General features: G+C 38.8%; 1 protein-coding gene across 3 annotated transcripts in view; it reads right to left on the bottom strand.

Moving 5' to 3' along the window:
* Positions 1-2,661: 2,661 nt before the first annotated feature.
* col11a1a (collagen, type XI, alpha 1a) overlaps positions 2,662-18,767 on the bottom strand; it is a 70,058-nt gene continuing 53,952 nt past the window's right edge. For all 3 annotated transcript variants that reach the window (XM_044030748.1, XM_044030756.1, XM_044030764.1), the window contains 18 exons: positions 18,329-18,382; positions 16,846-16,953; positions 16,417-16,470; positions 16,254-16,307; positions 15,242-15,295; positions 12,873-12,926; positions 11,652-11,759; positions 11,302-11,355; positions 11,047-11,100; positions 10,183-10,290; positions 8,550-8,603; positions 8,425-8,460; positions 8,281-8,334; positions 7,948-8,197; positions 7,396-7,508; positions 7,013-7,081; positions 5,422-5,655; positions 2,662-4,135 (listed from right to left, as the gene is read on the bottom strand). In XM_044030748.1, the coding sequence (XP_043886683.1) occupies positions 3,989-4,135; positions 5,422-5,655; positions 7,013-7,081; positions 7,396-7,508; positions 7,948-8,197; positions 8,281-8,334; positions 8,425-8,460; positions 8,550-8,603; positions 10,183-10,290; positions 11,047-11,100; positions 11,302-11,355; positions 11,652-11,759; positions 12,873-12,926; positions 15,242-15,295; positions 16,254-16,307; positions 16,417-16,470; positions 16,846-16,953; positions 18,329-18,382 (1,659 nt within the window). In that variant the 3' untranslated portion in view covers positions 2,662-3,988. The remainder of the gene's footprint in view (positions 4,136-5,421; positions 5,656-7,012; positions 7,082-7,395; positions 7,509-7,947; positions 8,198-8,280; positions 8,335-8,424; positions 8,461-8,549; positions 8,604-10,182; positions 10,291-11,046; positions 11,101-11,301; positions 11,356-11,651; positions 11,760-12,872; positions 12,927-15,241; positions 15,296-16,253; positions 16,308-16,416; positions 16,471-16,845; positions 16,954-18,328; positions 18,383-18,767) is intronic.

Below are 18,767 nucleotides of genomic sequence, written 5' to 3'. Positions count from 1 at the left end.
ACAAAGACTTTGACAATGCTCTAGTCAGAATGTGAATGTTGAGGCTTTTCCACAAAAAACTATGTCCATGTATGCATCCTTTGTCTCTTAGTGACCAAGACCAACAGAAGGGCCTGCGTTATATGATAATGTAGATTTGCTCATGTACATTTGATTGCTTCATTTAAAAGTGTCTGTAATATGTAAAAAAAAAAAGAAAAGAAAAACCCATTCATAAAGAGAGTTATCTTCTAAGACAAAGACAGTGTTTGCCAAAGGTCTCAGAAGCCTGTTAAAAATAAGACGAGTGTGGAGGAGCGGAGTTCTTCTCTGAAGCCGTGGGGAGCATTTCTTGATGTTTTCCTCATGTGTGGTTCCACATGTCTATTCTCTTTGGTTGCTTCTCCACAAAGACCTCCTCCCCAAAGAAAGCGAGATAAAAAAAAAAGAAAATACATTTGCTCCTCTGCAAAGGCATGTCAGTAGTTATTATGTGGATTTCTTTTGTGCTCCACTGGGAGAAAATAAAAGGTTGCGCGATGGTCAGTCCTTTGAGGTGACAGGCCATTGCTAACATTTGTTTCAAGCAGACACAGAAGGACAGAATACTCAATACATTTGACTGTGCTTGTTCAAATTTTTGACATTGCAGAAGATTATATGGCTGCAAAAGTGGAAACGGAAGTAAAAACAGCATAAATTGGATTAAAAAAGAAAGACATTTTTGGCAATACTAATAGCACTGTTCCACTATACACGCTTTTGCATGGTTTTCCATTACTATGGTCCAGGGCTGTCTAACTCATTTTATATCAGTGGCCACATACAGGGCAATTTGATCTCAAGTGGGCAGGACCAGTAAGATAATCACATAATAACCTATAAAACAACAAGGACTCCATTACATTGCTTCACATTGAATGAAGTAACGTTTTACAAACAACCAGGAATTTCAAGAAAAGTTTGAGAAAAATAAGTGCAATTTTCATAAATTCATCTTGCAGGCCAGATTGGACCCACTGGTGAGCCGTATGTTTGACACCCCTGCTATAGTACCTCCTCAATGTGGGAGGAGTCATAATAGCACGGCTGCATAAAACTGCCGTAACGTAGTCGGAGATTAACGCATGTTTTGAGGATTTTTAAGTCTCTTTAACCGATCTGCAGGACGTCGCACAGCAGGTACTAAAATAAAAGGTACCAGGTACTTTAAAGCCAAGGAAAAGTGCAGAGTCGAGCCGTGCCGGAACTGTGTCGTGGAAAAAGGGCCATTAATTTAAGAAAACATCTGATGCCATTAAGCAAACTTTAATAACAATGTGGTCTTTGACAAGGATTATGTACCAATTTACTAGACTGAGAGCAAACACCTTTTGAAACAGGAGGAAGTTAGTCTACTTGTTTAGGCCAAGAACATTATTCCCCTGTTAAAAGGAAAACAAAAACTTTGCACAATTTAGTTGAATAAAGAGGATATACTGTAATTAGTTATCTAACCAGATTTTCCTGTAACAATGGCAACAGGCTAATCAACTTCTGTACAATCTTGCAATTTTATCTCATCACAAAACAGGGGGTGAAATGTTTTAGTGTTCACACAAAGAAAAACATTGGAAACACATGAACAAGTGGAAATGATCACGTTTGATTGAATATACGTAGAAATCACACACTGACAGACATGCTGTCTGCGTGTGTGTGAAAATGAAACTATGCTTCTTTTTAATCTGTTTAAAGTTTAAGGAAGATGATTTCTGATTAATATTCAGTCCCGCTAAGCTCATGTATGTTGTGTTGTTTTGTTGATTTAACCAAGGTCAGCGTTTATTCATGAATTTAATGAGGGATTAACTCTGTCCAGAAGCCTTGTTGAGTGCTCACTCAAATAGTAAAGACTTTTTTTTGCCCTTTTCCCTTCACTTCCCACCATTTGAATTCAATAGTACTGTGCATGACATGAGCACTGCCTTGACTTGTCACCAGCCACTTGCAAACCTTAATCCAGAAAGCAGTTTTGTACAGATTTTATGAGTAATATGCAAATTAGTGACTTTTCAAAGGTGCCCGGTAGGTGAATTTCTTCTTTGGTCTCGAAACAGAAGCCCTGTTTCCAGACTTTATGCTACGCTACGCTAATTGGGCACCAGTTTCAGCTCCATCTGTGCAGATATGAGAGTATCACATCCCTTCAACATAGATAACTGCACTCTTCTTTTTTTTTTTTTTTTAAATGTGAGACCCCAGTCAAACAAAACATGCATTTTAAATTTCACAACGCTCCCACTCTCACATTAAATGAGGTGCTTTGTACTTTGTGCTCTACAGAGTCCCATTAAGTTTTACATCCACTACTGCAATTCAGACTTAAGAAAAAAAGAATTTTTTGTCATTGAAAATGATTCACCGTCATCATTACATGAGGCTCTGTCACATACGAGCAGAGATTACTTTGCTCTAGTGAAGCCTTTACACGCCTTTTTCCTTTCTATGAATTCAAAAAGGACACTTATGTGAATGTGAAATATTGTAGACCCTATTGTTTTTTCAGATTCACATGGAATTTTACGCGGCAAATGATGAAGCAAAGTGGTTTTTGTTGTTTTGTTTTCCTGTCTATTACAAACAAAGAGAGTGATTTCCCCTCACGTCGTTTCCAGTCATATAGTCAGAATGAAAGGAAAGTATTGTAAGATGGTTCTTTATTGGTTTCAAGAGAGATGGAATAGCACCAGCCAGGTGAAATTAACATATCCTCCATTTAAATATTAAAGCTAGTCCAAAGTCATCTTTCACAAACCATTGAGACTTTAAGTTCACTGAATCCAGTTTTTAATATTTAAATGAACTATAAAAAGCACATTAAAACATTTTCTCTTTTTAGTTACAAAAATGGGTCACCTACAGGGCTTCTCATTGCATTCACAGAAGGATTTGAACAGTGGATGTTTAACAGTTAATGTATTTCTCTCTTTAAAAAAATCCCCACCCAAAATATATAAACTTAATTGCTTAACCAAGGTATATACAGGGCATAACATCCTTGCATCTTAAAGGTTATCAAGAAAGTTTGAGGTATACAACCAAAATAAAAAGCCTGTCAGAAAACAAAACAGAAAAAAAACAACAAATAGAATTAAATAAAGGAAAAGTGAATGCCATGGTTGCTTCCTACGAGCACAGGATCACAGCATTAGTGGGAGATGTTGCCATACACGTGCTGGTGTGATACTTCTGGTTGTTTCACCTACGGTTACAAGGTTGAAACAGCAAATATCCTCAAGCTTTGGACTGTCAATATATACAAAGGGCATACAGTCTAATTTAGCAGTGGGGGATTGTTTGAACGCTCACTTTATTTCCTTGGAGACAAATAAACACAGTATGTTTTGAACAAAAAAAAAAATCCCAGAATTAGAAATTTATTGAATTGAATGACGTCAACTTACACTGTATATGTTGGAATTTAAGAGCCAGAAGCAAAATCTGATACACATGCAAGTTTTGAAAGTGGATTCAGAAATAACAGTTATTGTACAAAATAATAATTACAGTTTTTATAATTATCAAAATACACCTTCTTTCTTAGCACCTCTTTATACTTTTTGTGTGTTTAGAACAAGCACCATTGTAGTCGTTTTCATACAGCACCGGGAGAATCCAGAGAGGCGGTCTGTGTCCCCTTATGTCTCCTGACCCCCTCTCTTAGTTATCTCTGTTTCACCCTCCTCTGCCACGTGTTTCTATGTCCTTCACCTTTGCTCTGTAACTTGGTTAAGTCATGTGGTTCAAGCCCTACAAGGGCAACAAGTATTTTCCTGGATTACATGTACAGACATGGAAAGACATGTTTGCTACACCATCTCTTATTCAAAACTTGCATGTGGCATAGAAAAGGGTGGGGGTGGGGGGGCTAGAAATGGGTGGTATCCAAAACGTCTCAACTTGACTTGCTTTGCTGGCCCCATCAAGTCCTTTTTTTTTTCTTTTCTTTTTTCGTTTTTTATTTCTTTTAGCCAAGGAAGCAGACGGGCCCAACTTCGAACCCAAACTTCTGGTTAGGGTCCCCAAAGTCAGTCAACATGATATCAATGATTGGAACCTGATCGATTTTGGGAGTATTAATCTCCATCACAGTCTTTCCGTAGCCCTTCCTCGTCTGCAACAAGAAAGAGAGAGAGATTGAAACAGAGGAACCAATCAGACAAGTAAATCCAGCAGAAATACGCTGTCACATTTCAAAACATCTGTGGTCACACAGCTATAGTCGTTAGGTCAGTTGCTGTGATTACAGGAGCTCCGTCTGTAGTAATTGGAAGACATATTTACGACTGTTCTTTTATTTGACGCACCACAGGAGACAACTGTGTCTCGGCGCGCTGCTACAATATGCCTAGGGGGTGCTATAGTTAGCATTTTTATTTATAAACAAAGACATATGTAAAGGTTAATAACAGGCCACCCAAACCACTTACTGGCTGTATACTTGCTGCACCACATGTGTGTGTGAGCTGGGTGGTGTCTGGTGTGTGTCCTTGTGCACATAATGCCGTGATGGATCAATGGCTCTGCCTCAAATCTTCTCTCTGAGGAGACTATCATTATAAATATGTTACTAAAAGGCCTTTTATTTATTGACAGAGTGTGTCTGCCCAGTGGTTGGAACACCACTGATGTTGTCAGCCTACAGGTATTCCTGCGCTATAAATATAATGCCAGGATTTTTATTATAGACACTTTGTTTTACAAGTGTGTGTGTGTGTGTGTGTAAAGAATTGACAGCCAGGCATAGATTAAATGAGATGCACTTTTAATTTAATTTCAAGGACATTTAATTTCTGATAATGATTGTTATGATAGCCATATTGAAACATTACTACCAATGTCTGATTATGCATAATGGCATCAATGCACTGCAGAAGTGTTCAAGGGAAGGATGTTTTGTGAAGACTTGTGGAGACTTGTATTCAGCTATTCTCTGGCAAATTTGATAAAAAACTGCATTTGTTATGTACAATATCTGCTTTTATTAGAAAATGTTATAAATATGTGTGTATATATATATATATATATATATATATATATATATATATATATATATATATATATATATATATATATATATTTATTTATTTAACTCTAAAGTCAGCACAATTTCCTATTTTCTTATCAGCATCATTACATACTGGTCAAGCTGTAGCACCTGTCAAGAAAAATCCTGGCTCCTGCAAGGAATGTGTCACAAATCTTTGGTTGATTTTTGCTGGACTCAGTAATCTCAAATCTTTCTCTTTTTTTTATACAGCTCCAACTAGCAATGGTAACAAATATCAAAACAGTAAAATCACTTTTGAATGATGCCAGTGGCAGACTCAGCAAATCAGCAACTCAGCAACTCAGCTGCTCTGCTCACTCTGACAAAAAGGCTCTATGGACAGGACTTACCGCGCATTCATCTGAGAGGGCCTTGATGTAAGGATTATTGTCGTAGGACATCTCCTCATCGTTGGCGCCCAGGAAGCGCAGTGCCCTGTCGTAGCTGTCGGTGGAGGCGTCGCGCCACGCCACAGACTGGTGGCAGCTGTAGGTGAAGTTTTGCCTGGCTGAGGCCGTCAGTAGTCTGAGGAAGGTCATCTGTACCATGTTTATTGAGTTTCCCTCGGTGTCAGCGTAGGATAGCTGTGGGGGACACGCAGTGTAATGAAGTGTACAGAAGGACTCATTCAGTTGTTTGGGTAAAATACAAATCACCGGTAATACAAACTTATTTAATATGTTTGACTGACATCTGTGTGTGTGTGTGTCCTTTTATTTGTTGCCTCCTTAGGACCTTTTTTGGCATAAACACAGGACCAGTAGTGCTCATGGAGACCAAAACCTGATCATAATGAGGTAGAACCTCATTGCTAAAGAACAAGTTAAGTTTAGGGCTAAAATTTTGGAATGTGGTCAGTTGAGCTGAAACAATTACTTGATTTGTCGATTATTAATCGATTACTAAATTAATCGTCAACTATTTTGATAATCGATTAATCGGTTTGAAGCTTTGGTCATTATTAAAACAAGATTTCTGATTGTTTCAGCTTTTTAAATGTGAATATTTTGTGAATGTTGTGAATGTTTCTTTGCTCCATATAAGAAAGAAATCATTAAAATTTAATCATTTTGGTTTGAGGACAAAAAAAGACATTCGAGAACATCATCAGTTCAGCATATCAACGTTTTCTGACATTTTATGGACCAAACGATTACTCGATTAATTGTGAGAATAATCGACAGATGAATCCATTGTAATCGTTAGTTGCAGACTCAGGTTAGGGTAAGTTAATAACTGGTTGTCTGAATGTGTGTGTGCGTGTCAGTGAGTATGTTGTCATGAAATATAACTTGTACTTTGCCGTATTTATGTCAAAAAAAACAACTAAATTTGAGTTTTATCAATTTCAACTTTTGCCCATTTTATTCTCTTACAAAGATTCAATCTGCATGAACTGTGTGTGAACCTCTGAGTGCACTCTCAGTTCAAGTGCAAGGACAAGTACTGTACTGTTAATCCCACAAAGCTGTATGATGTCCTCTCTGTTCTCTGTAAACACACATCAGCGTGACACCAGGCTGATCGAGCAGGACAGGCATGTGTCTTTCATCTCCAACAACAAGAAACAACAGAGGATCTTTGCTTAGAAGCTGTTCAAGGGCAGAGGGAGGACGTGCTGGAAAACCAACACCTCTGAATTATTCTGCTCCAATCCTCTGCAATGTTTAATTTAGTGCTTTAGTTAGTACAGCCTAACAATTGCAATGATCCCCAGAAAATGGGGAGTTAGTTTAAAAGGATGTAGATAATTTTAACCTCCATTCCAGATATTATCATGGTGCTGCAATTTGCATGTATAGTATTTGCTTGTCATTGTGCACAGGTCCATAGCAGAAAGTAGTAGCAGTGTGATTGGTAGTAGGTGAAGGAGTTTCTGCATTTTACAGTAAGTTTGAGTCTAAGTGGATGAAACAGGAAATGAAAAAGAAAAAGACTTACTATTTTTCCACGTTTGAATTCACTGAACCATGTCCCAGGGGCTTCTTTGGGCCATGAGGATATTCTGACCTTTGGAGAACAAGAGTGGAAAGAGTATATAAGTGGCAGACAGAATCTATTCATTTTTCTGTAATGAATCTTGTAGTAAACATGAGGAAAACTAGCTGCATAAAGCACAGCCTCATGGGCGCCATCAATATTTGCCTTCAACAAAGTGAATATCTAATCTGTACAAGCTCAGCCCTGGAGCAAAGCAAACAGTTTCTTTTGACAACCTCAACTGAGAGCTGTGCTGGCTCATGATGTGCTGTTTTATTTAACGGCTTAATATTTGGTGAGAAATCATAATTAAAAACTCGAAGGGTACAAATCCAGTCACTTACTCCATTCGACTTCTTATCTGGATAGATGCAGGTTTCGCCCCCAGCAGTGAAATTACAGTAGACTTTGAAGGAATCCCCTGAGCAGCCTTGGTTTGGATCAATCCAGTATTCACCTGAGAAGAACCAAGCACACGCTTGATTACAGCTCCATGTTGAGGTTTAACATACCCCGTTACTTGATCCTGTATGAATATTCTGTTTAAAACTAATTCCCCATTTATTTTCATGACAGACATTGATAAAAAAAAAAAAAAAAAAAATCCAAACAAGCTGCAAATGCCATTTTTATCCTTATCAGGCTTATTGCTATTTGCATCTTTCAGTACTGGGAGAACTGAGCCCAACTGATAATAATAAAGAGATATTTACAAATATATTGTAGATATTTACTTTTCACTTGAGTTGTTCAGTAGAAAATTCAGCTAGACGAACAACAACATTTGAAAGGATTGCAGCTCGAGCTCCTCTCCATAGGTGAATTACCCCAAAAAGAGAGTGCTTTTATACAAACACTTCTTTCAAAGTAAGTTCTCTTGCGTTGAATCAACATACCATCAGGGAACTCTGGGTGACACAGCTGCAGATCTTTGCATGTCCTTGCGGGGTTGTTTTGTGTGCCCATGGGGTACTTCATGCGTTCAATATCCTGTTTGAGGTTGTTGAGTGAGCCGAAGATGCCCTCCATGCCCTCCATGCCATCGCCATAGTCCATACTGGCTGCGTCCGACTGCATGTTGCTGGAGCGCTTTGTCTTCTTAGGTGACTGGTAGGGCAGTGGCTGAATGACCTCACCAGGTGGACCCTACAGGCGGTGATGGCATGTTTTAGATTCTATTGTGCGACTATAATCATTTTAACTCAACCGTGTTGATCTTAAATACTCACAGGAGGACCTGGAGGACCAATAGAACCAGTGTCTCCTTTTGCACCAGCAGGACCCTGGTGTCAGACATACATTAAATTATTACCTATGCTGGGTTTTACATGCACTGATGAAAATACACCTATAAGAGGACTGATTCTACTCACAGAGGAACCCTTGGATCCCTTGGGGCCTTGAGGACCCTGCATTAGAAAAGAGAAAAGCACAGCAATCATTCAATCTGCAGTGTAAAATCTAAATGAGTGACTGGGTAAAAAAATAACAAACTTACAGGCAGACCAGGGGGACCTGGAGGACCCAGAGGACCGGAAGATCCAGAAATACCCTATGATACAATTAGATGAAAGACAAAGTCCGATAAATATGGAAGAAACAACAGAAACAAAAGTATAATTGTGAGGCTGGAATAAAAAGTGAAATGAGTTGGACTAATGTATGAAGTTATCTTTATAAAGTCATTAAGAAAAGGCCAACAATTCCACTCGTGTTTAGTCTCACAGCTGCATTTTGACAGAAAATAAAAGCAAACTAGAATCTGTTATTCGCCTTGTGGTTATTCGCCTCTGTCAACTGGTCAGGTAGTAGTTTATATTCTTGTGTCCAGTATTATATTGCTATGAAACGTACAGATACAATGACCAGTTATAATAAGCTTCATTTCTATAGCACACCTAATGTTGCAAAGCAAAACCAGACGAGACAGATTAAAGTAGAATAAGACATAGTAACATGAGCAGAGAAATAAATAAATAGGATCAGTCAGTGCAAATTAAAGCCATAAGCCATTTCCATAAGCTGCCGCAAAGAGAGAGCCACAGACTGTGTCTAACTTCAGTGTGGGCAGAGTTCCATAGTGTGTGGGCTCTGATGGCAAAGGCCCGCTCACCATTATTCACATGCCATGACCTCAGAGCAACAGGCAGCTCTCTGTCCACGGAGCTCCGTGGTTGAGTGAGCACAAACCAGGTTAATAAATCTCAGTGGTATTCAGGAGTGAGGTCATTTAATATAACACAATATATATTTTTTTCTTTTTTTTAAATCAATACAAAATGTAACAGTGAGTCGGAGAGTCGCGAGGCAAACATATGTTGAGGCATGTGCTCATACTTTTTCATCTGGCTAATAAGTTGAGCATGTTGGGCATGTATTTTTAATAAGCATTATGAATTCTTGAGTTATGGTAATGTGTTGTGAGGTCACAGTGACCTTGAACTTCAACCACCAAAATCTGACAAATGAATATTTTATTTGATGAAGTTCCTTCATGGAGTGCCTGAGATTTCACATTCAGGACATAGAGACAGATGGACAACGGCTTCTTTCAAGTCCTAAAATAGAAATGGTAAACTGTGCAAACTTTTTTTTAAACCCCTGCGCTCTGACAAAAGGGGACATTACAGATTCATTTGACTTAATCTCCAGATACTTAATGCAGCCCATCACCTTAAATCATGCAGTCGACACAGGCTTGGGGACACAGCAGGACAGATATTCAGTCACTCTGCAGTGTTTATTTAAAAATGGATGAGGGCTGTCATCAGGCCTTTATCGAGACCAGCGTTTAACCTTCTTTCAGTACAGTTGCCTTTTTAAGAGGAGGACTCAGTGGGTGAGAAAGGTAAATCTGACAGTGTTCAGGCTACTTAGTGGGCAACAGGGAATTCATGAAGCATAATGACTGGACACCTGCTTGCATCCACTTAGACTTAAGTTTCATACAAAAAAACTATTATTAAATCATAAATCAGTAAGAAAGAAGGAAATAAAGAGTTCAGAAAGTTTAAAATAATCGTATCTGTCAAAGGCAGCGCAGGAGTCAGTTGCACTGCACAAGTTTTAGTTGACGACAAATGGCAAGAGGTGTTAAGGTCAGCATGAGAAGGGAGTCATCAATCACTTACGCCGTCACCCTTGTTACCAGGTGAACCCTGGGGCCCGGGCAAACCGCGGTCACCTTTCTCTCCTTGCTCCCCGGGAGGTCCAATCAAACCAATCAAACCTGGGTGACCCTGTAGGACGAAAACAAATGAGCACACACATAGAGCAAAAATGACGGCTTTGTCCCTTTGTGCAGGCTACTGCAGAGCAGTCTGACAAGGTCAGCACTGGAAATGAAACGGAACATGTAAACGTTTTATTGAATTACAATTTTAATACAAAATGTCTCTCTTGCAAAACACACAAACAAAACTTTTTCTCAAAACTCAGCAGGCAACCAAGGCCAATTAAACTGAATAGAAACTAAATGCACGACATTTGTCGCAGCTTTTTTCCTTCTTTTCACAAACACACACACACACACACACACAGGGCAGCTTGGGGTTTGGTGTCCTTGGACACTTTGGCACAGGGACAAGAGAGGACAGGGCACGGTTTGAGAGACCATCTTACTCTACCATGGTAACCTCAAACACAAGGTCGCCCAAATGATGTAACAGCATTAAAAACATGCACTCTCTCTCCTTCGCTCTCTCGTGCTTATGCCACCATGTCTGTGTGTGGGAGCCATACTTAAGTCATTTGTGCTGTCGTTTACTGTTATATTTATAGCAGCTACAGCAAAATTGTTTCATTTCTTTGATGTTAACATAAGCCTGCATTGGTATTAACACGGCACTGGATCCTCTTGTGCCTTAAATAAAGTTTGAACTGTGTCCTCAATAGATTTCGTAAATGACCAAAGGCTCCTTTCATGGTTTTTAGGTTAAGCCTCAAGCCTATTTGGAATCCAGTTCATGAAAAAAAGGAAAAGGAGCCAGGCTTACCTTTTCACCCTTAGATCCAAGGTCACCTTTCAGACCTGGAAGACCAGGAGGACCCTGAACAACAAGAACAATGGCAAAAGTTATATATATATATATATATATATATAGACACAGTAAGGAGAGGACAACAAAGAAAAAAGAGACTGAACAAAAGAATAGTGATGCAAAGAATATGTAAATGTTAAATTAAAACATTTACACTACAAACACTCCAGTTAAACATATAGTATTGAGGGAGGGAGTATGCATACTAACCATGGGACCAGGTGGCCCATCTTGTCCTGGAGAGCCTGGAAGTCCTTGTTCACCCTGTAAAAAGCCATTCAGGTGTAGTGAGCATTATAGCCTGCTGTATTTCCTCTGGCCTTCAATTGATTTTCTGCACTCAGCACAGTGATTAATAGCCCAAACTGAGGAAAAAAGTGTGCTGGAATAAACAAGCGAAACTAAATTATAACTTAAATGGGAGTATCGATTATTCCATGAAGTCCATCATCATGGACTTTTCTCTGTGCGCACACTGTGGTTGGGTGTTTTAGCTGCAGCATGTTTGAGTGTGCAGCTCTCAACGTGCATGCACTGTTGTTGTTGTAGCGCAGACTTACAACAGGACCGGGGATTCCACGTAGACCTTCTGGACCGGGCTTTCCTGCAGGTCCCTGGGGTCCAACTGGTCCTGTTTTACCTGCTGGTCCCTCTGCACCAGCTTCACCCTGTATAAGGATACAAGAATGTCAGCAAATGACCCACAATACAGCATGATTCTGAAATCTGATATTTTTAACAAAGTGTGATTTTTTACATCACAAATTCATGTCTATGTAATATTCAGGTTCTCTTTTGAAGTGGTGGCAAAAATGTGTGTACATATATATATATATATACATATACATATATATATATATTCATAGCTTATTATACCATTAAAAATATGGTTGACTTTAAAATAAATACTGTAAATAGCAATCTGTTTTTTGCAGTGAGCTGTTTTTAGCTTTAAATTATGCTGAGGCAGTTTGCAGTATGTAGATTGGGTAACTGGGGAGCGGCAAACACGAGTCAAATGAGGCAAAAATGCTCCTCCATGTTAGATTTAAAACATGAGAAGGAGCCATGTTATTAATTGAAGTTCAAGATAAAAGTAGTAAGTCATAGATAGCCAATATCCATGATAATACATGAATATTCAGACTACGAAGAGAAATAAGATCCTGTTTGAGCTGGATCGCAGGTTACGTGCTTCCTGTTAGCATTATTCTTTTTTTTTTACTGTGTTAATGTCTGTCATGTCTATTACAGTTTATAGTCTTATATCCTTTTTTGCACCGCACCCTAGGCAATATGATGGAAAAACAAAAAAATCACCAACTATATAAACACACCTGAGCAAAACGTTTGTTTTAATGACTTAAATGCACCAGCTGACATGACAGATTTTGCCTGTGCATAGAAAACAACAGAATAAGCTGAAGAAAAGTGGAGACTGGTGTTAAACAAGAATGAACTGAAGAGAAATTTCATCGAGCTCAAACACAGGGACTCAAAATGCCTGAGGGCTGTAGACATAAAGCCCATCAGCTCATTTTGTCGGTCTTGAAATTAATTCACATCACAACATGAGAAACAAGAGAACCAGTTTAATTTTAGTCAGATAGGCTACGTCCATATATTTCCATCAAATCAATGACGGGAACTAAATGACTTGTGTTTTTTTTGCTTTTAATTATAGATGAGGAACAATGTAGGTACATTATTGTGTGTGTGTGTGTGTGTGTGTGTTGCTGAGATGCCTTTAACTGTGCAAAGGATGAATTGATTTTTTTTACCTTGGCGCCCTTCTCTCCTTGCCTGCCCTCTGCACCAGCAGTCCCTGGAGGTCCCTGAGTAGGATGACATGACACTGCTTTAGCATTTCAGCACAGCAAAAAAAAAATTAAACAGCTCATCTTAACAGTATAACAGTATAACTCCAACACAGACTCATGTGAGTTTTAGAAATACTCCAGTCCTAAACAAAGAGGGATCATGACCACCAGAGATGTTGCCTGTCCATCTTCCTGCCATTTCACTTCATTTGTATTAGATTTCATTCCAAGCAACTGTCTCATCAGATGAATACTCGGTGAGTGGTGTCTTTGAGACCAGGAAGATAATCTATTGCACTTCACTCATGTCGAGATCTATTTGGATGACGTGGATATGCACTTCATCAGTCATGTGTTGGGGTGGCAGGTCATCTTTTCTCTCTGGTCGGGATCTTTCAGGCCCATAGTAAATAGCTTTCAACTCCACCTCCAGTCGCCCCTCTTCAAAAGCACTCTCCATCCAAATTCCATTGTGATGGGGCCGACTGCAACCTGTCTGCTGCCTACTGAAAGCCTATAATGTGGGCTCACCTCCTGTCTTGGAGCTTTCATCTTTTCCTGATACATACAGGTGGTGAAATTGCAAACCCTTTATCAACACACTTGTGGTACAATAAACAACAGCAAATGTAAATGTGGGAGATGTTTTCTTCTTCTTCTTCCTCTTTCTTAAGATGGTCTGATGAAGAGCAGCTCGAAACATCACAGTATGAGCCATGCAGTGTGCTGGTTCTTTGCGGATGATTTATTTTTTATATCGGAGCTGCCAACCCATATTTCCCTTTATTATTGTTTATTGTTAAATTGCAGCCAGGTTATAGAGAAAAGATAAACAGGCCAAACAAAATAAGGAGTGACTTGATCCCAAATTAATAATAAAAAAAAAGAATTATAGCAAAACAAGACTAATAAACTATTCCATATTCCTGCTTTTCAAAAAAGCAATGATGAATACATTTCCAGTATTAAGGCAATTTTAAATCAGATTAAATTTAATTTGCTGCTACACTAAATGGACTGGTTTAGAATCAGGGTCTAAGCATGAGAGTGGTTAAAGGAGTGTTACTAATTTCTCAGGCAAAATGCTGAAAGGGCACAAGAGCCAGGAGATCCTTAACAATCCAAAATGTGTCATTGGGAATTCAGAGGAGCAACCTGTGATCATCGCAGGTCCCATTTTGTTTCTAAGTGGGTAAGGAGCCATGTGTGATAAAATAGCCCTTTTCCTCACCATAATCCCTAGGGCCATTTAGGTGGAGCATTTGCTGATACCACACTAAATGCTCAGAATGTAAATTTCGTTGGGCACATTAGAAAAGCAATGAAGCCTTCTTTTAGAAAATGCACGACATGTTTCCTTCCAGTTGGACTGAGCTAAGGAGTCTTCCTTTTTAAATGCAGCCACTCTCTTCATATTGTGATGTTTCTTTCAAATTCAGGAGAATAGCTGCTCATTTTCACGTTGTCAAAGTTTCACAATATATTGGAGAAACATTTCATCTCAGATGGGCATTCAAAAAGCATTAGGCTTTGATATCTCACAAAGATGCAGAGTCTCAGCTTCATGAAGCATTTCAAGAAGACACCTAAAAAAAGAATTCTATTTTGTTTTAGCTCAGATATGAAACCGTGGTCATTTCCCCCACAGTAGGACCAGAATCAGTCAAATCCTAATCATCACAATTGACAAAGAATTCAAGCTTTTATTTTTTAATCATTGTTTTGTTTCAATCCAAAGGCCAGCTGTTCTCTTCTCATAACCCCTTAACAACTTCATCACGTCCATGTTATGCCTTGTTTTGCTCCAGCTGTCAGTCAGACAGCCGTGGATCGATACTGTGTCAGACTTGCTATATCTCTCTTGCTTTCTTCCCGCTACTGAGGACATAAATGAGTCTGGACCATATGGCTCATTTTTCCATCTAGTTTTTAGTAAGTCTTTTCAATTTCTTGCTAAGAACAAAAAAAAAAATAGAAGAGGATTCATGACTTTTCCATCCTGATATTCATCTGCCAGTAGGCTTTGAGACAGCTTTTCCTTGACTTAACCTTCAGAATCTCACACTTTGTTTCCCCCACTCTGTTTTTAACAAAAATAAATCTCATCTACTTCACTGCAAAGATTGAGTTGTTGAGGAGGAGCTTGTCCAGTTGTCCAGTAGCTAAAGGGCCAGCGTGCAAGTGATATTTCACAGTCCATGTTCATGTGTCGGCTGACAAAAAGGTTGGTCAGAGAAATTTCATGCCAAAACAAGTCAAACGATACCAACAACAAAAAACAACAGACAGTAGAACAACAACAACAACAACAACAAAACTTTAATACTTACTCTCTTGCCTGGTGGTCCAGGTGGGCCAGCTTCTCCTGATGGACCTGGAGGTCCCTAAAAACAAGCAAGGAATAAGAGAATAAGAGCTATTAAATCAATGTATTATGAGTTTGTACTGACATGTACTGTCCTTCATTAAACCTCTTGTCTGGCAAAAGGACAGTAACACAGAGACTGTATTAATAGTTAGGGCATATTCAGCCCGTGGATAGTCCAGAAGAGTTGAGCCCAAACTTAAGATGGAATGCACACTGCACTGCCTGGAAAAAATACCACACTGTGCTCTCTGAGACACTGTGTCATCCAACTATCTTTAAACAAATTGCAAGCAATTACAGATTTCTTTTTATCATTTGCATTAGTGAATATTCCCTGAACTAAGCAGAGCAAGGTTCTCCAGCTGATTTACAGGCTGCATGTAAATGTGAACAACACAAGGACATTAACAGTGATTTTCAATCAAAGAGTCGTGAGTCAAAGAAAACTAATCATAGTTTAATATATATTCTAAGCATACATAGTTCACAAATTCAAATATGTCAAATGTATGGCGTAAACATGATTTTTTTTTTTCCTCATTTAAATTCATAAATGTTAATAGCACTCCCTAATTTAGATTCCCTATAGTTTCTGCAACAGCAGTTTCTAATCTACATAAGGTGCCCGAGTTGGGATTTGTTGCACTTTACATGGGGTCAGCACATTACGGTCAGCTATTATTTCTAATCATATTTAATGAATCTGCAAAGCAGGTGGTAAAAGTCCATTTACTCAACACCCATGAGTATGAGGTAAATATTATAAATTAAGAAAATACTGTAGCGTTAATTATTTACTTACTGAATTTAATTACTTTTACTGTAGTCGTGGTGGATGACTACATTAAGAAATAAACAGGAGATATTCATATGCATATCATATACAGATACCTCATAACTGATTCTTAAGATAATTCGATGACATTATGTGCTTGTAAAAAACATAGATAATATATGTTTTAACTGTGACTCACCGGCTGACCACTCTCACCGTCCTCTCCCTTCTCTCCTGCTTCCCCATCAGTGCCCTGCAACAGACAGATGTGTAAGGTTATATTATGTCTGAAAAATATCTCAACTGTTATTTCAAATAAGGGCATTTGTGAGATAATTATTGCTTAAAGATTTCATACTCACAGCAACACCTGGCTCTCCAGGAGGGCCAGGGTCTCCTGGGAATCCAACAGGACCCTTTTTTTGGAAAGAAATGAGATGCATGAGTGAAAGAGAAAGTTGGACTGCCGCTGCTGAGAAATAATCTCCCTGAGTTCAAGCATGGTTAGTAATTTAGACAGTGATTTAGTCCTGGTGTACCTGGTTACACCCACTGAAGGCAATTTCATGAACTTAATAACAACGTTGCAAATCCATGGGAAAAGGCTTCACTGAATCCCATTACCATGCAGGCATAAAATATAATCTCCTGCAATAAAAAGGCTTTTTAGTTCTCAAATATATTCAAGGATAAAAATGCCTGTCTGCAGCGAGTAGAGGTGCATTTTTGAAGCTAATTATTCTAAAGAAGGTTAGAATTTGTGTGACTGAGTGCAAATTTGGCAAACTTACAGGGTTGCCCTTTGGACCGTCGTCTCCAGGGGGGCCTTTGGCTCCAGCAGGTCCAGCAGCTCCAGGTGGACCAGCTTCTCCTTTGTCTCCTCTCTCCCCTTTGGGTCCCTGTAGTCGTAGAGGGGCATATATCAGTTAGAGTACAGCCTCTTTTTTTCTTAAAGATCCTCACACTCAACTGACATGCAGTCAGTTCTCAGGGTGTGTAGAGAAGAACAACCCTGGATGGTGAAACCTTACAGGTGTTTTTCAGCATCATAAGCTTGTTCATATGTTCATATACAGTGCGTTCACAGAGCTAATATAAACACGTTGCTTAATGTCACTAACAACATTAAACTGAACACTATTTATATGCAGTATCTATATGCAATCTCTCCATCTCTCTAATGTTAATGTTTGGACCAACTGTACATGATACTGTACAGCTGATGCTGTAAATGAAACACTGTGACTCCCATTTCATAATTTAGAAGCCATATGTTGTTTGCAAATAATCTAAAAAAATTTAATTAAATAAGATATGATTTTGGATTACATCCGTGGCTATGGCTCATGGTGTGAAATGTTGACATGACATCCCAAGTGTAACTGAGGACTAGCTATGTAAAAACAATATATATGTAACAATTGTTTTCAATTCAAATTAACTTAAAATGACGACATTTTGTGTATTAGCACCATACATTTAGACTCAGTCAGCTGCACACTGACTTTGAAAATGTCAAAGACACCAGCAGTTTGATGGGAAACAAGCAGGGGGCATTATAAAGGCCTGTAATCAGACTCCACTGCAACTCAGCCATCTTTCAATCTACTGTTCGACCTCGGTAATTACAAATGAGACAGCAGCACTAATAGAGACTTCAGTGATGGGTGTTTAGAAGAAAATGTAACGGTCATATATTATATTATATATATCTCTGGCGATCAATAAATACATTTAAATGAATGGTTTTTAACTATCACTTCAAAACAAAGGTTTAGAAGTCTTTTACTCGAGCCTGGTCGGATCTATCAAACATGGTAAATCTCAGCAAAGAGAGCGTCTGACGTGTTGATGCCAACTTGCTTCACGGTGGCACCAATCATTGTTCGCTAAACACAAGCACCAGGCACTCCGTCTTGCTAATTATTTCTTTAGAGTCTGGGAAGACACTCAACTTGGCAGGCCATGTGAACATGGGGTGCTAAGGAGAAGAGCCAAGCTGAGATGATCTAGTCTTAATGTGAGAAACCATGACTTCCATTGTAATGAACACACAGTGTCACCTTCTCCTTCAGTTGTTGTTTTTTTTTTGTTCCCTATTTGCATAAAAGTGTCCATTAAACAACATGAGGATACTCTGCTGCTGCACACCTGGCTGTAGCAGACACACATTCTGAAAATGTTTAAAGCGAGAGCTCAAACTCTACAGAAGGACAAAACATTTCTGTCATAAATATATTAAGGTTCATACAAACAAAACCAGAGCTGACTTACCCCAGTTCCGTGCTCTCCAGGTGGTCCTGGGTTTCCAGCCTCACCTTGTTCACCCTGTGGTCAGACAAATGTCAGTGTCTGGACAGATAAACCATCACCCTCCCTCACAAACAGCTTTCAAACACAAGCACGGCATTTTTTAAAATGCTACAAAATTGTTCTTACATGCTCCTATAGAAGACATAACTAAGTCTATAACTGGAGTTGATTACAAGGTTGTTAAAAGTTACAGTTACTCCAAGTACCCTCTTAAAGTGTTGGGAGCTCTTCATGTTTCATATTCCACAGTCATTTTAACAGCATTAAATATTTATAGCGCAGCAGTCTGCCAAATGGCAGTAAAATAAAGAAATCTTGGTGGAAGTGTAGTAAAACAGACATTAATAGTGTCAATGTACTAACTCAGACAAAAAGCCTGGACATATAAAATGAAAAGACT

Source organism: Solea senegalensis, linkage group LG1 (genome assembly GCF_019176455.1).
Source record: "Solea senegalensis isolate Sse05_10M linkage group LG1, IFAPA_SoseM_1, whole genome shotgun sequence".
Lineage (NCBI taxonomy): Eukaryota > Metazoa > Chordata > Actinopteri > Pleuronectiformes > Soleidae > Solea > Solea senegalensis.
The sequence above is the reverse complement of the archived record's forward strand: the minus strand, read 5'-3'. Positions and strand labels throughout refer to the sequence as shown.